The sequence below is a fragment of the Leptonychotes weddellii genome, chromosome 8 (genome assembly GCF_054177405.1).
Source record: "Leptonychotes weddellii isolate Sample4059 chromosome 8, ASM5417740v2, whole genome shotgun sequence".
Taxonomy (NCBI): domain Eukaryota; kingdom Metazoa; phylum Chordata; class Mammalia; order Carnivora; family Phocidae; genus Leptonychotes; species Leptonychotes weddellii.
The window spans coordinates 66,056,389-66,078,848 of record NC_138376.1 but is presented as its reverse complement, the minus strand read 5'-3'; the positions used below and the strand labels follow the sequence as shown (position 1 = coordinate 66,078,848).

The 22,460-nt window shown below is 38.7% G+C and overlaps 1 protein-coding gene across 2 annotated transcripts; it reads right to left on the bottom strand.

Moving 5' to 3' along the window:
* Window positions 1-10,367: 10,367 nt before the first annotated feature.
* PM20D2 (peptidase M20 domain containing 2) lies at window positions 10,368-21,963 on the bottom strand. 2 transcript variants are annotated; one of them, XM_081828635.1, is made up of 8 exons: window positions 21,257-21,963; window positions 18,839-18,987; window positions 16,138-16,280; window positions 14,702-14,856; window positions 12,452-12,587; window positions 11,277-11,384; window positions 10,862-11,049; window positions 10,368-10,529 (listed from the first exon to the last, which is right to left on the bottom strand). In XM_081828635.1, the coding sequence occupies exons 1-7, from the start codon at window positions 21,710-21,712 to the stop codon at window positions 10,898-10,900; spliced, it is 1,299 nt and encodes a 432-aa protein (XP_081684761.1). In that variant the 5' UTR covers window positions 21,713-21,963; the 3' UTR covers window positions 10,368-10,529; window positions 10,862-10,897. The 2 variants fall into 2 exon arrangements, with proteins under 2 accessions (XP_081684761.1, XP_081684760.1); XM_081828634.1 differs by lacking the exon at window positions 10,368-10,529 and having other exon boundaries at window positions 10,603-11,049; window positions 21,257-21,962.
* Window positions 21,964-22,460: the final 497 nt, after the last annotated feature.

Sequence of the window (22,460 nt, the reverse complement as noted above, 5' to 3'; positions counted from 1 at the left end):
GGAAATGAAAATTCTTGTAGGCTGAGAGGTCAATGGAATTATTTGATGAGGATTAAATAAAGAGGCACGGAAGTTGCTTTAGGAAATTTTCCTGGTCACAATAGCAAGATTTCTTGTATGCAAAGGCCAAGTTTTAAATCTCATTCAGGCACGTTTTAACAGGATTCCACTTGTAACTTTCCAGTAGGTTTCTTCCTCTTACATCTTCTATTGGAAAGCAATCAACTTTAGTATTGCCCAATTTAATGATATGCCTAGAAAAATCATTCCAGCATGATGAGAAAAGAAAAAATGATCTCTGCAAATTTCTCAATATTCACCGAAAATTGGCACCATTTTCTCATGTGGTACATCTGCACACAACTATCCTTATATGAAAATCAATTTTAATGTTCTGGCTTCTCCCCAAAATACCATGACTACAACTTAATATGAACCTGGCTACACAGTACTACAGGCTTTGCCATTTCAACTAGTTAACAATCTTCGCAAAATTGTCTTTAGCTATGAAATACGGCGTAACTGTACTCACATATGTCTGGTGGATTTCCCTAAAAACTAAAGATTTAAGGTTCAGCTTCACAACTATTTTCCCATTTTGTAATACTGTTCCGTAACACAATTATCATGGCATTCTTCAAGTTGGATTTCCATATTGGGGTATTTGCTGCATCTATTTTTAATTGGGATAAAAATACAATTTGATTCTTGCAACTCAGATATCCCCAGAGCAGGGTTGGCATTATCTAGTAATGTGTTAAGAAAGCAGAATCTCAGTACCCGCCTTCCACCTTCTCAATTACAACCCGTATTTTAACAAGATCCCGTAGGTGATTCATTTGGGGCTGCCACTCAGCCTAGGCAGTGAGAGGATGCACCCAAGGCAGAACAAAAGAGAAGTTTATTGATCACACTGCAGGACAGCAGTGGGCAAGACAGTAAAGGAGGGACTGCAAGGAGGTAGTGGGGAGAGGCCACAGTTATAGGGCGGCAAAAGGGACTATGGGGATATATGGAATTTTCTAAACCTTTTTTGGTAATCTTAGGAATTGCGCTGGTTGTGAGTAGCCCATTGGGCAGTTAGGGCCTATGCCTATTTCGAGGTGGGTCACTTAAAGAGCCTCTTTGTATCCAGCTCAGTGGTCGCTGTGGGTCCTTTTGCCTTGCTCAGGATTCCATTGCTCAAGTGTTGCCTAAAGCAGCCTCCGCAATTCATCCGTACATTCAAATTAGCCAAAGCTCTGGACTAGGCTCACATAACCATACATCTTCGAGTATCATTCGCAAGTGATATAAGAGCTACATTTATACATTCAACAACTCAATATTGAGGGCTTACTATATGTGCTAAGCACTGTGTTAAGAGCCAAAGCTGATCCGTTGATCTCAAACAAGTTGGTCAGGAACATTGCTCCTCCACCCCCCACCCACCCGTCCATTAAGTATACAGCCCTCAAGCATCAAACGCAGCTTAAAAAACACAAATGCCTCTACAAAATAGGAAGAAATGTTTGTCCTGGAAACTTCAAAAATATTTCTCCACCACAAAGCTCAACTGAGTTAAATTTTTTTTTTTTTTTAATTCTAAGGGCGTATGAATCTTAGTTACCTTAGTAACTAACTACCTCAGTTACCTTAGTTACCAAATCTAAGTGCAGCTTTGGGAAGTAAATTTATAAAAAGCAGAAAAAACTCATAATCCTATTAAGCAGAGGCAACTAGTACTGCTTTTTTTTCTGTACATTTTTATATAGTTGCCATCATATCTTATATACAAATTGATTTTGGTTCTTTTCTGTAACATAGCATGACCATTTTCCTACTAAGAGCTCCTTATATTCTGCAGCCATTAAAATCATTCCATATTTTAAACATACAAGGCAATCTTCCCCTTAATATTGGACAAAAAATAATACTGTGATGAATACTCTTAGATATATATTCTTGTCAGACTCTGTTTCCTTACACTGACAATGGATGTCTGGAATGGATGTTCATTTGAGATCAATATTCTTTATTATGTTATAGTAGTGTGATTCTAGGTTTCTAGTTTTCTAGGACTTTAAAAATCACAAATGGGATTAAACCATACCTTAGTAGTATCTGACAATATGGAACAGCAACCCACTCATACTAGCTTAAGAAAGAAATAGAAGGGGGCACCTCAGCGGCTCAGTCGTTAAGCGTCTGCCTTCGGCTCAGGTCATGATGGTCCTGGGACTGAGCCCCGCATCGGGCTCCCTGCTCTGCGGGAAGCCTGCTTCTCCCTCTTCTACTCCCCCTGCGTGTGTTCCCTCTCTTGCTGTGTCTCTGTCAAATAAATAAAATCTTAAAAAAAAAAAAAAGTGCCTTCAGCTCAGGTCATGATCCCGGGGTCCTGGGATCGAGCCCCAAGTCAGGGCTCCCTGCTCAGTGGGGAGTCTGCTTCTCCCTCTCCTCCCTGCTCATGCTCTCTTGCTATCTCTGTCACTATCTTTGTCTCTCTCTAATAAATAAATAAAATCTTCAAAAAAAAAAAAAAAAAGAAAGAAATAGAATACAGGGGAATCTCACCTTTAAATAAAGTAAATAGAAGTCCAGCTGGGCCTGATGAACACTGCAAAGATTTCAGACAGCTTTCTTTTTTAGGCAGTATAGCACCTTTCTTACATTTCTGGGTGATTGCTGTATTGGCTACTAAGCTTGTCCTCTGCACATACATGACATTCAGTTCCAGATTTGTCTTTAATCTTCTAGGGCTCATCGTCATCTAAATGACACCCCCACCCCAGGAGAGCTAATTCGAGTGCCTCCCCATCCATATCAGAATTCCAGGTCAGTGTGTATAGGTCTTCTAGAGAGCTGAAAGAGGGTAAACTAGCTCTTCAAGAGACAGGAAAGGAATTAGCAACCAGAATCAGATTAAGACTTTTTCCTCCTCTGCCTACCCTGAGCTCAGTGATGGTTGTCGGCAAATGAGCCAAAACGAGAGGGATTCTTCAGACTATTAAAAACAAGAAACAAAACAAAACAAATAAATACAAAAACAAAAGTTTCAGCAACTGGTTCAACATGTAGGACATGCTTTTGAGTATGCAGAAAGTTGATTTCCCTGGCAGTGGGAATGCACGTATCTAAGGCCATATATTAAAAGATAATAAATATGGCTGTGACAAATCATGGTGAGGACAGAAAACAAATCTTGTTAGTGAAATTATGTTCTTGTCATCTTAGAATAAGAAATTTGTGGGCACGTGGGTGGCTCAGTCAGTTAAGCATCTGCCTTCTGCTCAGGTCATGATCTCAGGGCCCTGGGATCAAGAGGCTCCACGGGGAGCCTCTTTTCCCTCTACCTCTGCCTCTCCCTTTTCTCTCTGTCTCTCATGAATAAATAAAGAAAATCTTAAAAAAAAATAAGAAATTTGTGCTTTGTGAATTCATTTCTGAGCTTTTTTATTTTTTTTTCTCTTTGATTTCCTAAATTCATTTTTGTCCAATCTTAGATCCACGGAGAAAAGAAATCATATTTAGGCCAGGAGAACTTAGTAAGTGGCAGAGGATGGAAGGGTGTAGAGAGCAAGATGGAGTCACTCAGGTCAAGCAAGAGCCTGTTTCAAATAGGGACCTGTGTTAAGCAATGATGTAGAGTTAAGGGTACTGCAGAGGGGCACCTGGGTGGCTCAGCAGATTAACTGTCTGGCTCTTGATCTCAGCTCAGGCCTTGATCTCAGGGTCCTGAGCTCAAGCTCCATGTTGGGCTCCACACGAGGTGTGCAGCCTACTTAGAAAAAAAAGGGGGGTACTGCAGCCACAAGATATCGCTGGGATCAGCATCATGTGACACCTCAGAACTGGTAACAACCACAAGCAGAAGCAGGGGCCCAAGACCAATTAAAATCCCTTTGAAATGGAGAGGATTTTTGCAGCAAACTGTCACTCTTCAGACATGACCCCTCTATGTCTGACCACTTAAGAAAGGCAGCTGCCAGAATGATCTCTGAAAAGAACTGAGATCCTTTACTGCGGGAGCATAATAAGCAGCATATGTCGAGCTGACCCGACCTAGGTCTTATTTCAACCTCAACCACACCCACAGATTGACTTCTATTTCCTACACCCTTCTGTTATCTTGTTACATTGTGTGGCTTGTCTTACGTTCTGCTCTGTGGGCTGGGTAAGAAGTCAAGTTAATCACATGGTGAAATGTCATTGAGTTTGGAATCCTGAACCTGCTTTTAAATTATGATTAACTTTGCCTCATGATTAGATAAAGCTGACACTGTGGAAAGACACAATTCATGTGTGCGCCTTCATAGCGTGCATCACGACAAAGGGGTCGTGGCAACAGCAGAGGATGGAACAGGGGCTAAAATCTGATTGGAGATGCCTAGAGATAAAAACCCAAGAGAACCATGGTTGCAATCTCTTTCTGCCTGGAATTTTCTATCACAAGCTCTTCTTATATATATATATTTGTACATGGGACCTTCTCTTAAAGAACACCCACCTAAGTGGGTTTTGTGACTTGGGATGAATGGTTCCCCTACCACAACACATGATCTTCCTGTAAGGAATGGTCGGGTCAGATGACAAGGCACGCATGAGGTGATTGATCATTAATCCTGAATCCGTATCATTTACAGGCAGTTAACAATGCTTGGATTTAGGTTTGGTATTCCTTGAGTAAATTAAGCTCAAATGGGAAAACATGAAGTTTCTGAACTGCTTTCCATTCTCCTGAGCTAAACAAAATACTGCATCAGATGGTGACACAACAAATTGATAGAAGTTCAAACTCGGATGTAATTTATTGTTCACTCAGTGGGGTAAGGTCTAACTTAGTCTTTGGCCTAAACAAGGTTCTTATCTAAGACCCTGACCTTATATTTCTATTTTATATTCCTGAGGTTTATTTTTTAAGGTGATTGGATACTTTGATCCACTGAACTAACAAAAACTAATCTTACATTTCCATCCCTGGAAAGAAGGATTGGACTCTATTTTGAAAGCCATTCTAATTTTTTCTCATATGAAGACACTTGTAATTTTTTTCATATGAGACACTTATTCTTCAGCCATAAGAATCTAAAGACCTATTCTATTGCATTTTAGTTACTATGTGGAATTATTTTGTATTAAAGTTGAAAATTCTTTTTAGAGAAAATTCAATACCATAATTATGTATTCTCTTACCATGTACAGTTTACACTGGCATTTTTCAGCTTCTGAGACTAGTAAAACATTCATTTTTTAAACAACACAATTTTAAAAATTCTCCATTATATGAGTAATATGACATTTATTTTCTTCTTTAGTTTTTTATTTTAAGTAAACTCCACGCCACATGTGGGGCTTGAACTCACAACCCTAAGATTGAGAGTCACATGCTCTACTGACTGAGCCCGCCAGGTGCCCCGACATTTACAGTTTAAAAGCAAATCATCATCTGTAAAACTGATGAATTAATAAGAGAATAATATATCACAAGGTATTCGAGAAATTGTACTTTAGCTTCATATATTTTCTTATCTCCATGTATGCTGAAAACAACCACAAGACAACTGCTATTAAACATATTTATTACCATTTCAGATTTTCACACACACTTTAATATGTACGTATTAAAATACTACAGGAACTACCGTCACCTGATGGTAGAGACTGCTTACTTGAAAATATTAACTTCATACATATCAAAACGCATCATCCTCAAATGAACTGCAAAATGCCTTAAGTATGTTGAAGCGATAAAGATGGAGTTTATCATACTTTACAGCCATATAAAGACTCGCTAGCCAGCACAAAGATAACGGATTTATTTTACAATGAAAATGTGTTTTGATAGTTTGGAAGGCTAGTACACTATGTAGGGCACTTTCCAAAAGACTGAAGAGATGCTTTGGGTAAAAAGTAAGAAATGTATAAAAGAAAACTATCAGAAAGATTTTTTTAAAAAGAGTATTAGACAATCATCCTTTAAAAAAAAAGACTTTTAATATCAATTTCTTCTATCCAACCAAACTGACATGACTCAGGTATTTTTAAATATTTTAGAAACACTTCCTCAAAAATTTACAAGACAGTACCGTTCAGATGTTCCCTCAATACCTGGGTTGCTCAGACAAAGTAAATCTTAGGAGAATTCACCACCAACCCCAAGTGTTTTCACACATACGCTTACTCTTCTTACCACCTTGAGCTTAGAAGTAGGCAGTCCTCCACAAATGTTCACTGAACTCAGCTACTGAAATTACAACAGCTAAAATATCAATATATCCATAACTCAACAGGCCTTTGGAAGACTGTGAGAAATCATAACACTGTCAGTTTATACAAGTATTCATAAACACATGAAAATGTTCTAGTTTACCCTACATGCCTCAGCCCTTTTGAATGCTATACAAAGAAGTAATTAAAAGGATAAACTTCCTGAGTAGTTCCATAAAATATGGATAATATTTAAAAATGAAAAGCAGTCTAAAAAGAGGCAAGCTAAACATTAGCTATACTGTGTTATTATATGGCATAGACTAATTTAGTAATTAATAGTCCCACATAACTGTTTTATTCAGGTTGCTGTCAGGCCTGCTTTTAAAATTAAGTCACTAAGGAGAAAACATTTTCAGTCGGTAGTTATATTTAAATCATCAATTTGACTTCTACCTTTTAAAGTCTATTAATTTAACAAAGATAGCCAAAAGTTGGTATTTGAGGAAAAGACTTTCGGTGCAGGTTATGAACAATGAAAGATCATTAAAAAGGCATGTAACAGAAGTATTTTCCATAAAAACAAAGACACCTCAAACACGTCCACTCATACCTCTAGTTTAGGTGAGAAACGAGGTCAATCTTGAAAAAAAAATCATATAATTTTAAACTTAGCACCAAGTCAGCTTGGCCTTTCTTCCCCCCAAGAATCAGGTTTTAGTGTACCTGAAGGAAATTAAGTATAAGTATATTGAAAAGATACTGGCTTCCAATAATACACAGGCATATTGATATATGGTATCAATATATTGATGTATAATCTAGTAGAGGAGTAACAACGGCCACTGATGCTAAGTGATAATTGTCATTACTCAAACGATTTCTAGGAGAAAAACTTGGTTGCCCCTTTCCTCAAACGAGGATACAATTTTCCTTGAAAACAAGATACAAAATTATAAATTCTGAAAGGTCCTATTTGTTAACCTCCTAAAAATAAGCAGTCACCTTTTAAAAGTATAAAGAGCTAAATATAACCCTTCCTTGTCTAAATGTTCATGTTCATGTACATGTTCACATGTAATCTAGTGCTTCCTTTATCTTCCAGAATCTCTGGAGATTTAACGTATGCTGAGAGGACCAACCAACAATGGTAATTTAAGCCAAGTAGAAACGTTTATGAAAATTCAGCACCGTTACTGAGGAAACATGCTGCTGAAGTATGGGGGTATAAAAAGAGCTTAGTTCCAAAAGGAAAATCTATCATTACAAAGGCAGCGGTCTCTTACATTCAAATGGCATCATGAGGATTAGTGATCATTGGTTCCTCTGAAATGAGATTTTTGACTCCAGCATTTATGTACGTGTTTATTTATACTTTATAGTGCAATGTGGCTCAATTAACTCACTGGTACATAAAAAATAAAAAGGGATGAAAAATCTAAATTGTATTAAATACAATTGAAGTAAAATAATGTGAAATGTCAAGGTAAGCTCTAGTACTAAAAAAAATGTACCTCTACATAGGCTCTAGAGCATCAGTTCTCAACCTCTTTTCTGACATGATAAATGCATGCCATATCCCAATGAATAAACCCGTATTCTGACCAAGCTTTTTTTTTTTTTTTTAAAGATTTTATTTATTTATTTGACAGAGACACAGCGAGAGAGGGAACACAAGCAGGGGGAGTGGGTAAAGGAGAAGCAGGCTTCCCGCTGAGCAGGGAGCCTGAAGCGGGGCTTGATCCCAGGACCCCGTGATCATGACCTGAGCCAAAGGCAGACGCTTAACGACTGAGCCACCCAGGTGCCCCCTGACCAAGCTTTTCAAAAATTGGAAGGAAAATAAAGTATTACAGCAACCCAGACGGGACATAAACCTTAGGGGCGGAGCCGGATTACTCCGCACGCTGGGTTAGGGCGGAGGGTGCTGGTGCAGATGACACCCGCCCACCAGCTCCAGCCCCACACCTCGATCTCTCACGCAAGGATACTTATCAGAGCCCAAGTGAGTCAGTAACAATGGAATGCTAACCTGAAATTTTCTCTAATTCGTCTTTAAAAAGTAAATCAATCGCAAACAAAACACAAACGCTTTGTATGAATAACAATGAACTTGCGACACTTCACAAAAAAACAGGAGAATATTATTAGTGTGTCAGTTACCTGTTAACAATCACTGTTCTATAGAATGTTATCGAGGCTTTAGAAAATAGAACCATGTTCCTTAGAGCGCAGGACTTTTTTTTTTTTTTTAAAGATTTTATTTATTTGACAGAGAGAGACACAGCGAGAGAGGGAACACAAGCAGGGGGAGTGGGAGAGGGAGAAGCAGGCTTCCCGCGGAGCAGGGAGCCCGATGTGGAGCTCAATCCGAGGACCCTGGGATCATGACCTGAGCCGAAGGCAGCCGCTTAACGACTGAGCCACCCAGGCGCCCCTGAGCGCGGGACTTCTATAAGGAATTTAAAACCTGCAGTTCAGACATTTATTAAGTTGATAATGAGGAAACTAATTCCGTTTATAGAAACTGGCGATCTTGGACATATTCCAATTCTCCGCCGGAAGCCTCTGTTGATCCCTCTCCGGTTTGTAAAATATATACCAACCATGGCTCTTTGAGATTACAAATAATCAGACAAGGTGTGTCACAGGAGAGCCAGATCTCACGGCTGATGTGAAGAGCTGGAAGACTGGCTTGCATAGAGGGACAGACTGAGGCATCAGGAGAGCTGTGGCTCACAGTGAAGTAAATGCTAAAAGAAACAAACTGCTGAAGGTTCCAGAACGCCAGACGAGGACAAACCGCCCATGCACTGCAACGGTCAACACCAGGGCCCTGCCAGCTAAACCCCTTTCTCTGAGTTTTCAGTTGGCTTGCAGGTTTATCCTAGGAGAAGATCTGATTACATGATGTGAGTCAAAGAAGGACCGATTTTATTTTACTGTTATACAGCACAGAGACTGGCAAATTTTTTTAAAATAAAGGGCTGGACTGTAAATATTTTAAGTTTTACTAGTCACATGACCTGATCTTGGTCTCTGACATATTTTTTTTTCTATGACTCTTTAAAAATGTAAGGATTATTTTTCGCATGCTAGCCATATAAAATCGGGTGCTTGCCAAATGAGGCCATAGCTTGTAGTCCCCCTTGATATAGAAGAAAAGCAATTCTCAACTACTAACTCTCCTCTTTTTTTCAACTTTAAATAATTTCAGATAGAATAGGAATTAGAGGTTCAAAGGACTGTAAGGATGAGCGATCTAACTTTCCAAATGGGGAGCTCAAGGCTCAGGGGCCCTGAGTGACCTGCTTGGAGCAGAGAGACCAAACACTTGTCTCTCTTTTACCTTCCATTTTTGGAATACACTCAAATTTGAGGACTCCCTTTAAAATGAAGTATACTAGAGCCTTACTATATTCACAGCTTAAAGTATTTGCTTTACCAGATACTTTTTTTTTCACATTCTTTTATCATGTTCAAGAAATTCACACTCAGAACCAAGAAAAACTTACAATACTTTTAAACTAGTATTGAGATAGCATGGGGCTTGAGGAGGCTTAGAATTCTGTCTCCTAAATTCAGTAAACTGGACAGGATGGCTTCTGAGTCGAAGCCTGAATAGGGCTGCTGGGTAGAGGTGACCAGTTATATGACATTAATATTCAAAGCAAATAGACTTTGCTCCTTTCTCATTAAGTCCCTCTAGAACACACTGGGCTACCAAGCAAACACTTCACAGAAATGAGTCTAACCCGTCTATATTTTGTCCTATTACAGAAATATGGAATTAGGAATAGCACTTTAATGCCACTTCTCAGAGTTAATTAAAAAAAATTTTTTTTCTTATTCTTTGTACCTGAGTTTCTAGTTGTTTCCCACAGCATTTCTGATTAAAACCTGCTTTTATTATCAATGAAAAGATTCTCTAAACCAAAACAGATATAGTCAGATATTCAAAATGAACCTTCCCTAAATTTAGCACTTGAATTTTAAACTATTTCACCACCTTATATCAAAAAAGAAAAAAATCTTTCATGGGTCAATTCTGAATATAAAGTTTGAAATCCCTTGCATCTTTTAAAATACACTTATACAACAATTGAATATTTAATTAATATTATTAATCAATAATATTTATAAAATTTATAAAACTTATTTATAAAATTTATTTATAACATTTATAAAATTTTATCACTGATAAACCATGCATCATCCAAGTTGTTTAAGAAATGCCATCACAGGGGAGCCTGGCCGGCTCAGTCGGTGGAGTGAGCGACTGTGATCTCACGGGGTTGAGTTCGAGCCCCACGTTGAGTGTAGAGATAACTTAAAAATAAAATCTTAAAAAAAAAAAAGGAAAGAAATGCCATCACATATCAGCTCCTAAAAGATCACAACTGCATCAAACACAGATTTGTGAAAATTTTCATTTTATTTATTAAATTAATTTTTTTAAAGTAAACTCTCCGCCCAACATGGGGTTCAAACTCATGACCCCGAGATCAAGAGTCACGTGCTCTACTGACTGAGCCAGCCAGATGCCCCTGAGGTCATGTGTTTTTGCCACATCATGTCCTCATTTTTCAGGTAAGAGGAACTTGACTCCCTTAAGACTAAAAATTAAGGATGCCTTTCTCCATCATTAAAAAAGATTAAAGAAAAAAACTATTACTTCTTAATGATCCATAAGTGGCTCCAGATCTTCCTTTTATTCTACTGTATTTAAAAACTCTTCTTGAAGTTTCAATTTAAAGTCCTCTTTGATTCTCTGTAACAACTCTGGTTTAAAAATAACATCCAATGCAGTCATTGCCAAAGCTTTGGCGGTACGTAAAGTGTAGAACTGAGCTTCCTGTGATCCTAAAAGGTGGAGAAAATAAATGAAGAAACCTCCATATTTATTATAAATTACTGAACTGTTTTCAGGTTAGCTCTCGATACCAAACTGCCTCTCCAAATGCCCACCACAATACAGTATTTTCTGAGGTCATGTTAGATAATGAAATAACAATAGGCTAAATTACATGGGCAGCTATAACCACAAAAAGAGAGCATATGCCAACACGTTCACTTCTAAGAACACTTACCTGCAGCTTCCGTATACTGTTCTGTATGATTTAAGGCATCAGATCCAATGTAAAAATATGGATGAATCCCAGGAACCACAAAAGTAACATTTCCAAAATCAGTAGATCCTTGGAAAGGCACAACAATCCATGAATTTCTAATTGCTAGTCCAATGAACACCAGACCATACTTATCCAATCTCTACAGCACCTGACATGATTTACCACTCCTTTCCTTCTAGAAATTCTCTACTCCTTTGGCTTCCATGACTTGACTCTCTCCTGATTGTCTGGCTTTCTGTCTCCTCTAAATGACTTCCTCTGCCTGTCTCCTAAGTGCTGGTAATCCCTAGGGAGTCATCTTTGGGCATCTTCTCTGTGTACTTGAGCGACCTCAAAAACTCCTGTGTTTTCAATCACCTTTCAGATATTGACATCTTCTATATCTCCAACCTAGACATCTTTTGGGGGTTCTGGATTCAATAGGCTACTGAATAGCTCCCCTTAAAAGTCCTATAAGCACCTTAAACTTAACATACTAATAATATATACCAACATACCACACCCCAACCTGCTTTCTCCTGAACTCCTTATCTCAATAAATGACATTAATATCGCATTTCTACGGCCAACTCCTTTTGAGTCCACCTTGTCAACATCTATTATTATATTTTAGGAGAACACTCTAACATGCAAACATATTAGTAATGATGCTTTTAAAAGGAACAAAATCTAAAATAACCCTCAATACACTTATAACTATTTAAATTCTAATAGTTGCTTACTAAACAACTACTAGTAAACAACCGTAATAGTCACACCTCAAAAACTGGAATGCCCCCTTATAACTTGCTAGCCTGTCTACTGATGACTGAGAATGAATTAAAATTCTAGTTCTCCTTTAAGTAGCTTACTTAAAAATTAGAACTAAGCAAATTTAAACACTAGAAATATTTAGAATACAAAGGAAAAAGTATGCTGGCTATTTCTAAAAACAAATCTGCTCACTTAACACTTTACATTCACTGAAGAGTTCATTAGTTTCTTTCCCCTAACCATTAAGTTTGTGAAAAATATTATCAAAAACAAGAGCAATACCCCCACCTCCAAAGCTGCTAAACAAAACCATTTAACCAAAGATGATATTTTCCTTCCCCAAACAGCACAATATAGTATATATGAAGGAACCTAATTACCTGAAGAGCCATTCAACATTGCATCTTCTGAAATAAATTCTATTCCAAGTTTTTTTCCGTTTTCAATATAAGCTTTCCAGAGGCTCTTATTGGGAAGAACATTGTAATAATCATGTGCTCCACCTTTAATTTCTACCTAATAAGAAATTATAAAACAAATTTTGAAATAAAAAACTCATTCACTATCTAATTTTTAAACCAGCAAGAGGTTTAAGGGCACACTTTCCCTTCCAGATATAAACTCTCTCAAATATTTTACCTTTAAAAAATATGTATTTTCTATAATGAGACTTCCCTAGGACCCTATCTCCTAATGTGATGTATGTACCAAACCACACAATGTCACCTTGCTCTACTGGCCAGTGAGTCTCAACTTTAGTAACTTCAATAGGGTACAGGGGGAACCCAGGAATCTCCATGTAAACCAGCACCCCCACGTAATTCTGATGCAGGTGGTCCAAAAACCAGACACTGAGGAACACTGAGCCCTAGGCTGTAGCCTCTAAAAGAAAAAATTAAGCTTTACTCATACCCAAAATACAAGCCAACACTGACACCACTGCTTGGTCCAAAAGCTTTAAAGGTACCCTGAGAGAAAGATAGGAGGTTCACAATGAAGAAGGGTTGACTACGGTCGTCACTTATTATTTATTTATTTATATTTTAAAAGTAATCTCTACAGCCAACGTGGGGCTCAAACTCACAACCCCGAGATCAAGAGTTGCATGCTCTACCGACTGAGCCAGCCAGGCGCCCCTGAGTCCTCACTTATTAATTTCAGTATTTCAGTGTATGAAGATTTACAAGCAGTTTATAGGTGGCCAGTTAAGAGGATTTACAGATTTTGTTTTGATTAAATCCAAATGGGTAACAGTTCCTCAAACGAAAGGTAATGTCAATAACACTAGTAAAAGCCAATTATAAAATGGCAGGGTGGACATTTCTTCTATTCTTAGCCAATATCTAAGTTAGAAATAATGACCACCTGGTCATATATTACAAATCAGCCAATATATTAAAAATATAAGTAATTATATTACATTTAATATAATTTAATTTATATTTAAATATTAACTTATAATATATTATTAAATATAAAATTTATTATTTTATAATATATTAATTTAAATATTTAAAATATAATTTTTATATTATTATATAAAATTAACAATTTTTTCCTCTCTGGACATTTATACTGCCCGAGAATCACTGCTACTGTGAGACACCATTCACTCTCTGAGTAAGTCATACATCTCCAGTCTAATGAGAGCAGAAACAAGTAAGGGAGTAAGGATGAGAGCGAGGCCCTAACTCTTAACAAACACCTCATTTAATTCTCACAAGAACCCTAAGATAGATTATATTATCTCCATTTTTCAAGAGAAAATGGAGGCCTAAACATATGAAATAATAAGATAGTAATAATGTTTCCAAAAGTTACAAAATCAGCACCAATCCAGATCTTGACTCTCCAACTGGACTACAAGCTCCTCCCAGGGCAAGAATATGTAATATTCGCATTACACTGGATGCCCTGTATGACTGCTATAGATGTCACTGATTTTATGGTTCAAATGAACAAACTTTCCAGCAAGCCGTAAGTATTTATATCATTACTGCACATACCTATAACTTCACCAAAAATAGCTTTCGTTGATTTTGCCATAAAGTTCCCTTTATGGGAACTATACTGAGTAATTCTGAAAACATAACTGCCAATAAGGAAGGTTATAACTTGCAAAAAAGCAGGGATTCTAGTGCAGCCCTATGAAGAGTTATTCCAAGAACAGTGTAATAAGAGGACTGTAGTCCTCCCTATGTGGGCACTGAGTAAAATAAGTAAGAATTAAAGACCTTCACATCACCTATTCAGTCAATTGATTTTACATATTCAAAACACTGCCAAATGATAAAGGAGCAAGGTAGGTTCTAATCTAACTTAAAAAAAAAAAAGACTTATTTATTCATTTTAGAGAGGGAGAGCTCATGTGCGTGTGCACCTGCGGGGTGGGGGTGGGGCAGAGAGAATCTCAAGCAGATGCTGTGCTGAATGCAGAGCCCCGTGGAGCTCAATGTCACTCATGACCCTGAGATTATGACCTGAGCTGAAATCAAGAGTCTGATGCTTAACCAACTGAGCCACCCAGGCGCCCCAGGTTCTAATCTAACTTGGTAATATTCTAACTAAACAACCCCAGCCCACATATATACTTCTGATTATAACTTAGATTAACTCTTAAAAGTTCTTACTGTACACCCAGTAGCCAAAGCTGCAGCTCTGAAGCAATCTTCTGCCTTTTTGGTCAAAACTGGAAGTTCTTTCATTGAGGGTGCACGGAAGTAATAGATTAATTCAGAATAAGAGGGAATGATATTGGGTTTTACACCACCACTTTTTATTATGCCTATAAAAAGAACCAAATTACTGAAATTCAGCTTGGAGACCATTTCTTTAGGTTAAAATACACCTATAAAGTTTTCAGCCAGTATGTACATGAAGAAAAACAATTTAAATTTACTAGCTTCACAGATATACCAATCAAAGATTTTGATGTGTTGTACAAAAGTTTCTATACATAGGGTAATACTTTTTAGCTAATAGGAAAAAAAATTGTCTATATGTACTTTATTCTAAGGAATTTATATAATGTTAAGAAATTATGTTGCATGACTATAAAGAAACTGTTAAAAAACTTTTATAATTATCCAGCCTTCTGAAAGAGACGTTTATTTCAGTAGGCTTCACTACAGTTGTACATTTTGAAAAACTTTTGACCTAAGGGGGGAAAAAATGGTGTAAGGTTCTGTAATTACCCTCATACTTCCAGAATCCAATGAATATTTTAAGTGGCATTTAAATTATGGGAACATAATTTTTATATCAGCAAGAAACCAATGCAGGTCAAAGATCACTAAGCACTATTAACTGTCAAAACAAATGCGTTTATTTGGAACTACACTGAGAAGGAAGATTTAGCCATTCAAAGTAATAACTAAAATAGATATACAAAATCTAAATTTATATGACCTGCTTTCAAAAATATTATTTCTACATATTTCTCTTAAAAAAAAAACTAAGAAAATTGGTAAACGTACCACTATAAACTAATTTCAGCCTGTAACAAAATCAGGTAAAGAACAGATATTAAAGTGTAACAATATCCCATATCATGAGAAAATAAACTAAAAAATAAATTGGTACCTTCAAGATACTGTCGTTACATTAAGGTAACGCATAATTTATCGTTACATTAAGGTGATACGCATAACTTAAAAAGATGTTACTCAGGATTAACAGCACTTGAAAAAATAAAACCAGTAACCCTAACTGTTTTTAAATTGAGGAAATTATTTGCTACCATTAAAAGACAGTGAGGATAACTGGAAAATCAAGATTCAACTTTCAAATACCCACAGAAAGCATGTATGTCCTTACGTAAAACCATTATTTCTAATACTCAAAATGACCATTCCATTTACGCATAAATTCTCTTAATTGTCTTCTTACCCAACATATACAAACATCCTAGTATTCTGTCACATGAATTTTTGAAAATGTTTAAAAAGTTTGGAATATTCACATGAAGTACGTAAAATGTTTCCAATTTTTAAAACTCAAGCACTAATTACCTTGCACTGAAATATATTAAGCACCGTCTATTACACAAAATATCTGACATTCGTACCATGAACTCTCCAGGTTGGTTTCATTTGCTGTCTCAACACGGACAGATTGTTGTAAGCCAGGACAGCAGCATCTAATGCATTTACTCCTTCCCAGGGATATGCAGCAGCATGAGATGCTTTTCCGTAGTATTTCACAGTCACGCTAGGAAATCAAACATCATTTGGAATTACTCTTTTCAAAATCACTAAAGAAAATCCAGGTACTGTAATTAGAATTACCCAAAAAGTATTCAGAATTAATTCAGACTGCTGGAATTTTTATTCGCAAATCATTTGTAGAAATAATGTAACAATTTATGTACCTTAGTTATAGTTTACTGTTATGTAACAGTGACTGACACAACGATGGCATTCCCCAAAAGAGAGAGAAAAAGACAACTTTGCTCAGTCGACCTCCTGTGCGAATTAAATCTGTATACGACTCAAGTCAAACAAACATGCAATTCTGTGTTAGGTGCTGGAATTACAAAACAGTTGGCTCCTGTCTCCTCCTACATTGCATTGTGATAACTTCATATCAAAGGTCTGCAAAACTCAGATGATTCTGTCTTAAGGGTGGGAGAAGGTAAAGGAAAACCGCAATAGGTGGCAATTTGAAATGCGTTAAGACAGCCTCTGAATAGCACATTATACTCACAATATTGTAAGATACTCTAGCATTGTCCGTTGTTCCTAATATTTTATTAGTGTTCCAAAACACCTGTGTCACTAGTATCTCAAAATTTTATCAATTATTGTTGTTCTACTTCCAAACAGTTCTCATATCAATCTAACTACTCAGATACAATAAAAAAAATAAGGTTTAAGGAAAGGATTGCATATGAAATAGTTTATTTATAAACACGACTTGCTTAGACAACACTTTTTTTTTTTTTTTTTTAAGATTTTATTTATTTGCAAGAGAGAGAATGAGAGACAGAGAGCATGAGAGGGAGGAGGGTCAGCGGGAGAAGCAGACTCCCTGCTGAGCAGGGAGCCTGATGTGGGACTCGATCCCGGGACTCCAGGATCATGACCTGAGCCGAAGGCAGTCGCTTAACCAACTGAGCCACCCAGGCGCCCCATTAGACAACACTTTTTAAGCCTAACTAATAGTATCCACATTTAAATTATTAAAAAGCTACTCTAGACTTATTTTTTTTTTTAATGGACTAGATTCAAGAGTCCTTGGTATGCTCGTATTCCTTGACAAATTCAAAACATTCTGTTAGCAAAAGAAAAACAAGTGAAAGCATCCAAACACATTTTTAAGATTTTGTTGGATACTTGTTATTTCCTTGATATATATCTTATCACCGTTATATTGAAACTGGAATTTTAACAAAACTGGTGATAAATATAAAATGGAAAAGGACAGTCTTTATGAAAATGGCTCTAGCACCATTTCTCCCAGGGCCCAAATCTATGTACAATTAAAGTACAATAAACTACAGGAAAAGAAATGTTAATGGTCATTTTATACCAACATTAGTATTTTAGCATATTTTAAAACGTATTTTAAAAAACATATTTTACGATGAGCACTGGTTGTTATATGCAACTAATGAATCATCGAACACTACATCAAAAACTAATGATGTACTGTATGTTGGCTAACTGAATTTAAATAAAAATATAAAAAATAAAAATTAAAAAAAACAAAAACAAAACATATTTTAAACAAACTGACATGGAATAATTTTTAAGACATATTCTTTCATCTTCGAAAGCAAAAGCCAGACCAACAATATATAAAAAAAAAAAAGAAGTAAAATGTCAGCATCAGACAAATCAGAAAAGTATATACTGACAAATTCCACTAAAATCCACAGCTAGTTAGTTTCTGTATCCTCTCTCAGAAATATAATATACCGTCTTCGCAAAGAACTCAGATTACAATCAAGGAGAGAAGTGTGTTTTCTTCCCAAGTCTAATAAAGCTGCCTCTTACAAATCTATTCAGTTGCAAGGACAACCCCATATTAAAGGGTAGATATTTTCCAGAAAACAGCTTGCTCAATTTAAAGTAGAGTATGTGGGGGTGCCTGGGTGGCTCAGATGGTTAAGCATCTGCCTTTGGCTCGGGTCATGATCTCCAGGTCCTGGGATGGAGCCCCGCATCAGCTCCCTGCTCAGTGGAGAGTCTGCTTCTCTCTCTCTCTCTCTCCCTCTGTCCCTCCCCACCGCTCGTTCTCTCTCTCTCAAATAAATAAATAAAATCCTTTAAAAAAAAAAAGTAGAATATGTGTTAGGACGCCTGGGTGGCTTGGTCTGTTAAGTGTCAGACTCTTGGTTTTGGCTCCAGTCATGATCTCACAGTTGCAGGATTGAGCCCCACCGCGGGCTTTCTGCTCAGTGTGGAGTCTGCTTCGGATTCTTTCTCCCTCTTCCTCTGGCCCTTCCTGCTTGTGCTCTCTCTCTCTCTCAAATAAATAAATAAATAAATAAATAAATCTTTTTTAAAAAGTAGAATATGTGTCAACATTTGTTTGCTGTTCTAAAGGCACTGTTTTAATAGTCTAATTATGAACACCATATTAAATCTCAACTAGAAGAGGCTTACCAAATGTTATTCAAAGGAAATCAAGTAAGGCATCACATCATCATTTTTCAATTTATTTTTTAAATGTATAAATATGGAGTTTTAGTCTCCAGTTAGGACATGTAAATATTTTAATAGTCTGTTTTCCACGAAGGGGCTTATTTCAACTTGATTACTCACTCATGTTCAGCCACATCAGGTAGATAAGCAGCATTCTCTTGGGATGGGTGGGCCATAAAAACAACATCAAGATTTTTAAAAGCCCCTGCTTCAATTAAATCAATTTTGCCACCACCATCTTCTTCTGCAGGGGTTCCCAGGACAATTACCTAGAAGGAGATACCTGTGTCAGAGCAAAACCACAACAAAAAATCCTCGGAGGAAAACATCAAACAGGTTCCCTTGCATATGTATTCACAACCTACATTAAAGTCCTTAAACTATGTGGAGAGAGGTTTTGTTCTCTGACACTTCAATAATGCAGGGGGCATAAACCTATGGTGCTAAATTAACCACAAATTTTAATTTACACTATTATACCAATTCGGTGACACATATGCACTAAAGCTACAACAGGAAGCTTCATTTTGTAACTCAATTTTATATAATTAATGGCAGAGATGAAAAAAAGATAAATTCTATTTACTGAGCTCCTCCAAATTCCTTAGGACTTGTTTCTTAAAGCTTCTTCTTGACTAAGTCTTTTAGTAACGTATATAACTACTCATAAGCACTCTACTGGTAAAGAACTTTCCAGTTACTTACTAGTTATCCCCACAACAACCCTGTGAGGTAGGTGAGCCATGTGTGTCATCTTTTCAGGGATGGTGGTTTGGAGGCAAGGGGTGAAGTCACAGGACACAAAGCAAGTCTCTAGGCAAAGCAGGGATTAGATGTCCTGATCCTCAGGCCTGAACTCTGGTTCCTTACTGAGATACCTCATTAGAAGGTCTTAACTCATTAAACTTTTAGGAAGAGCATTAAATAAACCTTAACGCCACAGTTAGAAACAGCCGACTATTACACAAACTTACTAATTCGATTCCATCAGTTCAACCAGGCAGACTTACTGGTCACCAAACACCTAATTAAACAAGAGAGAACTTTACAGAATATACATTTTACTTTGATATTTAAGCTTAACTTCTTCAATTTTTAAAAACAAAGAAAAATGATCTATAAACAACCAATATGGGCGCCTGGGTGGCTCAGTTCGTTGAGCGACTGCCTTCGGCTCAGGTCATGATCCTGGAGTCCAGGGATTGAGTCCCGCATCGGGCTCCCTGCTCAGCGGGGAGTCTGCTTCTCCCTCTGACCCTCCCCCCTCTCATGTGCTCTCTCTCTCTCTCAAATAAATAAATAAAATCTTAAAAAAAAAAAAAAACCCAGTACACTTTCAAGATCATGTATAGGAATACAATGAAACAGGTTGGGAAAAGGCTTGGCTCCTTAAGGGAATCAACATAAATTCCATTTTCAGAGAGGAAAGATAACCTTGCTAAAACTATGCAGTACCCTTCAAAAGTGTACATTTCCCGAAGTTGAACCTTCTTTGGAAGTCTAGAAACCACTCAAACTCTTACATTAACCTACTTTTTACTCTGAGTCCTTGACTCCTTAAATCTGATGACTTCTCAAGTTAAATTTTGCTGACTTCCCTGAATCTTTCATAAACTTGGCTGAAGTTAAGCATCTCCAGTGTTTCGTGCAATGGCAAAGGACACCACCCCCCAACAAAACAAAAACCTACCCAGATGCAAAATCAAGCCCCCAGAAGCAGAAAAGAGAAGGCAGCTAAAAGAGGCTAAGCCACAAAAGATGTAACTGTTAAAAGAAAAGTTACTGACATTGGAAAAAAAATGGGCTACAGAATATGAAAGAAAACCTCGGTCTTGCCCTTAAGCCGAATGGAGACGAATGTATCTTAGTTCACAGAACGAAGGATATACCATCTGAAAAAACACAGCAACACGAGATTACACTTGCCCTATAACAAACATAAACGGCATTTCCCCCACTTAAAGAAGGAGAAATTTCTTAAAATCATGAAATACTAAAATTTAAGGATGAATTCACCTATGCTGTAAATGTTCATTCACTTCCCCACTTTTTGTGGGGAGGTTTGGTAGTTCTAATTACTGAAAATTTCCTACCCAAATACCAATGATTCGAATCACAACAGCTCCTATGACTGCCACAAACAAAAGAGGTTTTGGAGCCTCGTAACGAGGGACTATAGGTTTCCCTACAATAACTACTTCTTCCAGAGATTGCACAACCTTGTCAGCAAATTGCGGTTACCTCTGTTACCAAAAATAAATCACAGCGAAAACCAGGCTCGGTTCTAAGTTCTTTCCTTAGGGAGAGTCTACTCAATCGTTTAGAACTACGTAAGAGAAAACGAAAAATCTGAAAAATGTCGCTGGGCCGGGAACTCGTGAACTACAGGCTTTTATCCAGGGGTTCTGTCTTCTGGCAAAGGCGAGGCCGGGACCCCGAGGGGAGCGGACTCGCACGGGAAGCGCCGGGTCCTGCGATCCCCGGGTCCCGCCCGGCTTGGGCAGGCGATGGAAGTCCCGAGCCAGGGCCCCACCTCACCTTCACCGGCGGAGGCGGCCCGGGGAGGCTCTCCAGGGCCCCCTTCACGCCCAGCGCGGCCGCCGCCCCGACCTCGGCGATCAGGTTGTGGCCGCAGGCGTGCCCGATGCCGGGCAGCGCGTCGTACTCGCAGAGGAAGCCCAGCTGCAGGGGGCGCGGCGCCGCGCCGACCCCCGGCGGCCCCCACTCGGCGCGGAAGGCCGTGGCCAGGTGGTAGTGCGGCTGCACCGACCACGAGGCGGCCGGAGGCTCGCACTCGAAGAAGCGTGTCATCACGCCGTGGGCCCGGTGTTCCTCGTAGGCCAGCTCGGGCTCGCTCCAGATCGCGCGGCTCAGGGCCCCCAGCCGCTCGGCCGCCTTGTCAATGCGCTCCGCGGCGCGCAGCTTCAGCAGCTCCAGCTCGGAGACGCCGGCACAGGCGCCCCCCTCCACGGGCCGCTCCTCTCCGGGTCTCATCGTGCGCACAGCCGGTGACCTGCCAGCCCTCCGCTAGACTGCCCGTTCGGCTGCTCCCTCCTAGCTGCTGACCGCTTCCGTGCACGCCCCGGCGTTCGCGAGCACCCGCCGGGGGCCCAGAGGTCGGCTCCGCGACTCCCGGGAGCACCGCCCCCGAGCCCCGGGGACCCGCCTCCAGCTCCTCGCCCGGTACAGGGTCCGCCCCTTCTGCTCTGGGCAAATGCTCCCGTCCGCGGGAGGAGGGGAGTGGGGGAGGGGAAGCTGGCAAGCGCCCCCCGGGGAGAGCGCTGGGACGTAGTGCTGTTGAGGGACTCGTCTCTCTTCCGTCTCCTTGGCTGTGCTTACAACTGAATTATGCTTTAAAGTCATTATTACTTTTCTGCTGTTGCTTATTTCCCACAGCAGCAGAATGAGGACGGTTTTATTGGTTAATTGGCATCAGACACAGACCAAGTGGAACATAGTCCTTGAAAAACGCCACTCTCCCTTCTAGAATAGTAATAAAAAAATTATACAAGGTTTTTAGTTCATAAAACTAGATGTCAGTATAAAAATGCTATACAAGAACAGTGGTCTATAGACTCCATACTCTTTTTAAAAAAAATTTGTTATGTTAATCACCATACATTGCATCATTAGTTTTTGATGTAGTGTTCCATGATTCATTGTTTGCGTGTAACATCCAGTGCTCCATTCAGTACGTGCCCTCTTTAATACCCATCACCGGGCTAACCCAACCCCCCAACCC

What these genes read in the sequence shown, in the direction of transcription:
- PM20D2 (XM_081828635.1), bottom strand. Translation starts at nt 21,712, where the DNA reads ATGAGACCCGGAGAGGAGCGGCCCGTGGAGGGGGGCGCCTGTGCCGGC. An exon ending in GGCCGCCTCCGCCGGTGAAG is followed by an intron (nt 18,988 to 21,256) that starts GTGAGGTGGGGC and finishes ATCTCCTTCTAG; the next exon opens with GTAATTGTCCTGGGAACCCC. An exon ending in ACCAACCTGGAGAGTTCATG is followed by an intron (nt 14,857 to 16,137) that starts GTACGAATGTCA and finishes TTCTTTTTATAG; the next exon opens with GCATAATAAAAAGTGGTGGT.